General features: G+C 34.2%; 1 protein-coding gene across 1 annotated transcript; it reads right to left on the reverse strand.

The window, feature by feature from the left end:
* Nucleotides 1-1,189: 1,189 nt before the first annotated feature.
* LOC140842068 (sec-independent protein translocase protein TATA, chloroplastic) lies at nucleotides 1,190-3,398 on the reverse strand. Its single transcript, XM_073209887.1, has 2 exons — nucleotides 3,035-3,398; nucleotides 1,190-1,522 (listed from the first exon to the last, which is right to left on the reverse strand). Exons 1-2 carry the CDS (start codon nucleotides 3,332-3,334, stop codon nucleotides 1,403-1,405), a joined length of 420 nt encoding a protein of 139 aa, XP_073065988.1. The 5' UTR covers nucleotides 3,335-3,398; the 3' UTR covers nucleotides 1,190-1,402.
* Nucleotides 3,399-3,663: the final 265 nt, after the last annotated feature.

The following is a 3,663-nucleotide window of genomic DNA, read 5'->3' on the forward strand; positions in this document are numbered from 1 at the left end:
CGAGGCATTTGCAACAAGAATAGGTCTCGTATGAGATGGTCTCACGAATCTTTATCTGTGAGACGAGTAAACTTTACCGATATTCACAATAAAAAATAATACTCTTAGCATAAAAAATAATATTTTTTCATGACCCAAATAAGATATTTGTCTCACAAAATATGATCTGTGAAACCATATCATACAAATTTTTGTCTTGCAACAATATTTGATCAGAGTGGTAAAAGGTGTAAGGTGACTGGATTTTAAAGTGTTGTGAATGGAAAGAAATTCCCAAGTAATAGATCGGATTTGGGAGAAAGAACAAATAAATTGCGCAAGGTATCAGTGATTCAATGTGTGCGCAAACCCTTGAGAAAAAGAGTGATAAAAGGGTTCTTGAAGCACATTACGAGATGCAGATTAAATACTATGTACTACTTGTTAATATTAATGAAATTTTGTTAAATTATTTAAATAATTTGTAAAATGCAGATAGAAGGGGTATAATATTCTTTTTTGCGTTTGGATGTGCTTTATTATTATTTTTGTTAATCCATGTATCGACACTTTAATAAGTTTGTGTTGATTAGTTAATGTCAACAGTGGTAGCTCTTCCGATGGTGTAAATCAATGGTCTTTGGCGGCTGCTGACGGAGGTTTGAAATAAGAAATTACTTATATTAAAGTTTCTGTTATTTACGAGTGAGTGTTATCGTGTACCACCCATGGGCATGGAGGTGGTAAACAGTTTTGTGATAGTATTTTGTTGATTAACACCGACAACTTCTAAATTAAAAGTACGATCCACAGTTGCTGCAAATAATATGATGATAAATGCTACAATCTAACATGAAACAAAGGTCTTTTCTCTCTAATGTTTAGGGTAATTACTAATCCAAAATTTCAACCAACACTAACTTTTAAAACAGGACGAACCTAAAAGAACACAATCTACCATACCAATAAACAAAAAGAAAAAAACACTTTGTATTCTCACAAAAATATACCATACCAATCAGAAAAAAAAAAACACATGTATTATTGAAAAATTGCGATGTTCGGATGAATAAAGGTTTAAAACATTTTTTCTTTACAGCTAAGATAAATGGTTTTTGGTTCTACTTCATCCTTGAAAAATGTAGAACTCTAAAAACTCAATTACAAATGAGATTAGTATACATATAAATTATATTATGACTTCAGTATCTAAAGTTAAACATCACATTTTGTGCCGTAGAAGATCCAAACCGCGTCCAAAGATTTTTTTAAAAAAAGAAAAAATAGGCACATGAAAGAAAGCAAAATAGAAAGTGGGAGTAAAGTTCCGCACCAGAGTGCAACATCAAAACCCAAAACATGATTGAATAAGAAGTTTCAACTTTCAAACTACATAAACTTTAAGAACTCTCTTTTTTAGGCTCTAAATTTGAGCGCCTTTCTTCTCCTTTTCTTCTTCACTGGCAGTCGTAGCTTCCTCAGTAGGTTGCTCTACAGAAGACTCGCCGTCCTTTTTCAGTTCTGTTTCAAATTCTTTTGCCGCCTACAAGTGTGTCAAGTTAATACCATTCCATGTGTATATACAAATATAGAAACACGAGAAAAACTAGGGGGAAGCTAGAACACAAAACTATCCTTTCTGTTTTAATTATCAAGATACAACACTTCCAAAGCGGGATCATAGGGGTGGCAGCGGGATGGTCCATCCACCCCTCTCCGATATTTAAAATTTTATATGCTCCAGTATATTCTTTCTTTTTCTGTATAAAAATATTAACTTTCAAGTCCTTACATTTGAAAACTAACGTTTTCAGTTTCTTCGTTGCTGGGCCATTGTTATGCTAACTCATGTCTTTAAGAAGCAATTGAGGTACATAAATCAGGAAGCACTTGAGACTGGAAACATGATGACACGTGAGACAAAATCAAGCACTTTACAAATCAACAGGTCTTTTTCGGTCATGTGGACCAACATGAGATCTACATTAAACAGCACGATCCAAAAACGCACTTGGTTTAGGTCATTAGGTGTAGGGGCAGTAAAGACGAATTTTCATTAGACAGCAGTGGACAATGAGGGTTCGTGTAAGTCCGAGCCTGTTGATATCTTTTACATGAATCCACCTCTCGGTCTTGAAGCCGATGCTATTTACTTTTTCTTTTTGGTACAAAAATAGCACATTTAACTGGGATGTACACAAACTTCTTTAATATCTTTTAGTGACTTGCACGCAATTACAGAATTTCTAATTTATGAGGAAAATAAACATATACACACATTTGGATACCCACTTGATTTTTTTGTCACCTTAGCATCGTGTGGTAGCTTCCAGCACATGTTAAAGTTAAATGTAAGTCATTTTGGACTGAAGTAGAGAGCGATTGTAGAAACAAAAGGTAAATTATAATGCACAACTGATAAGGATATGCATAAAAGGATTAACGGGCAGCATTATTAAATTACAAACTCAGAATACTTCATAGAAAATCCAGGGACAGACGATAAGATTAACTAGTGTCAAATTCTCCGAATCAAGTATCCATCACCGTGAATTGACATGATCAGATGGTACATAATTGAGGCATCTCCTACACTCGTAGTCCTTCTGTAAATCTTTAAAAAAAAATTAGCGCTCTTGAGCCGACAAGGTTCATGACATCATGTTATGCAGAGTCTACAATTCAATGTTAAAAGCTAAGCTGATTTTTAGTTGCAGCTCTTTCCTTCTGAATTTTTCTCATCAAGAAAATAATGTCATTATGAATAGAGTTTTTATTATTTTTATTCTTTCTTGAAAATAAGGTAAAATGCAATAACTTATAGAAAAAAAATATTAAAATTAAAAAATAAATCAATTAAACAACTTTGAAGACTAAATAATATAACCCCAAATATTAAATACTGCTTCAAGAACACTCCTAATTCGTTCACAAACAGAAAATCTGAGGTAGAAATTCAAGTAAAAGACCGGGTGAAATGCATTTATTTGGTACATGAGATTGAATTCACCTAAAATTCCCACTTTAATTTTTCTAGTTAATAAAAAAAGCATACCTTTTGGAAACTCTTGATAGTCTTGCCCAGACTGCGGCCCACTTCGGGTAACTGCTTAGGCCCGAAAACAAGCGCAGTAACGCCCGCAATAACAACAAGCTCAGGTACTCCGAGACCGAAAAGGCAATTGCAAGACATCCGTCTACTTCTTTTATCGGAGTACTTTGTTGAAGCCATCGCAAGCCCGGCCCGGTTATTGCTGAAGAAGAATGAGGTGGAAGAAGAGAGATCAGCATCGAACCTTTTTCTGGGTAGAGCAGCAGCTGCTGTCACGGCGGACGCCGAGATACTGGCGGCCATTTTGCTTGGTTGAACCTGGAGGAGATGGGATGGGTGGGGGGAGGGTGGACTTAGATTTTTCAACTACAACTGGATCAGATTATTATAATTATTATAATATATACCAACATGAAAAATATACATTAAATTTTTTAAATTTAAATTAACCGATATGGCATAGTTTTACAATTTAATTTGGTACATGGAATTTTATTTGTGTATTTTGATGTTGCCATTTCTCAAGAATTAATTCATCCCATTTTCTAGAATTGAATATTTATAGACGACGATTACACTAGCATATCGTTATATATAGTTTATTCATTTTGTGTTATGTTCACTCCTATTTA

This window comes from Primulina eburnea, chromosome 9 (genome assembly GCF_022965805.1).
Source record: "Primulina eburnea isolate SZY01 chromosome 9, ASM2296580v1, whole genome shotgun sequence".
Classification (NCBI taxonomy): domain Eukaryota; kingdom Viridiplantae; phylum Streptophyta; class Magnoliopsida; order Lamiales; family Gesneriaceae; genus Primulina; species Primulina eburnea.

Bases quoted from the DNA above. Each gene is read 5' to 3' on its own strand.
- LOC140842068 (XM_073209887.1), bottom strand. From the start codon at position 3,334: ATGGCCGCCAGTATCTCGGCGTCCGCCGTGACAGCAGCTGCTGCTCTA. The intron at 1,523-3,034 runs GTATGCTTTTTT...ACACACTTGTAG, and splicing joins CTATCAAGAGTTTCCAAAAG to GCGGCAAAAGAATTTGAAAC.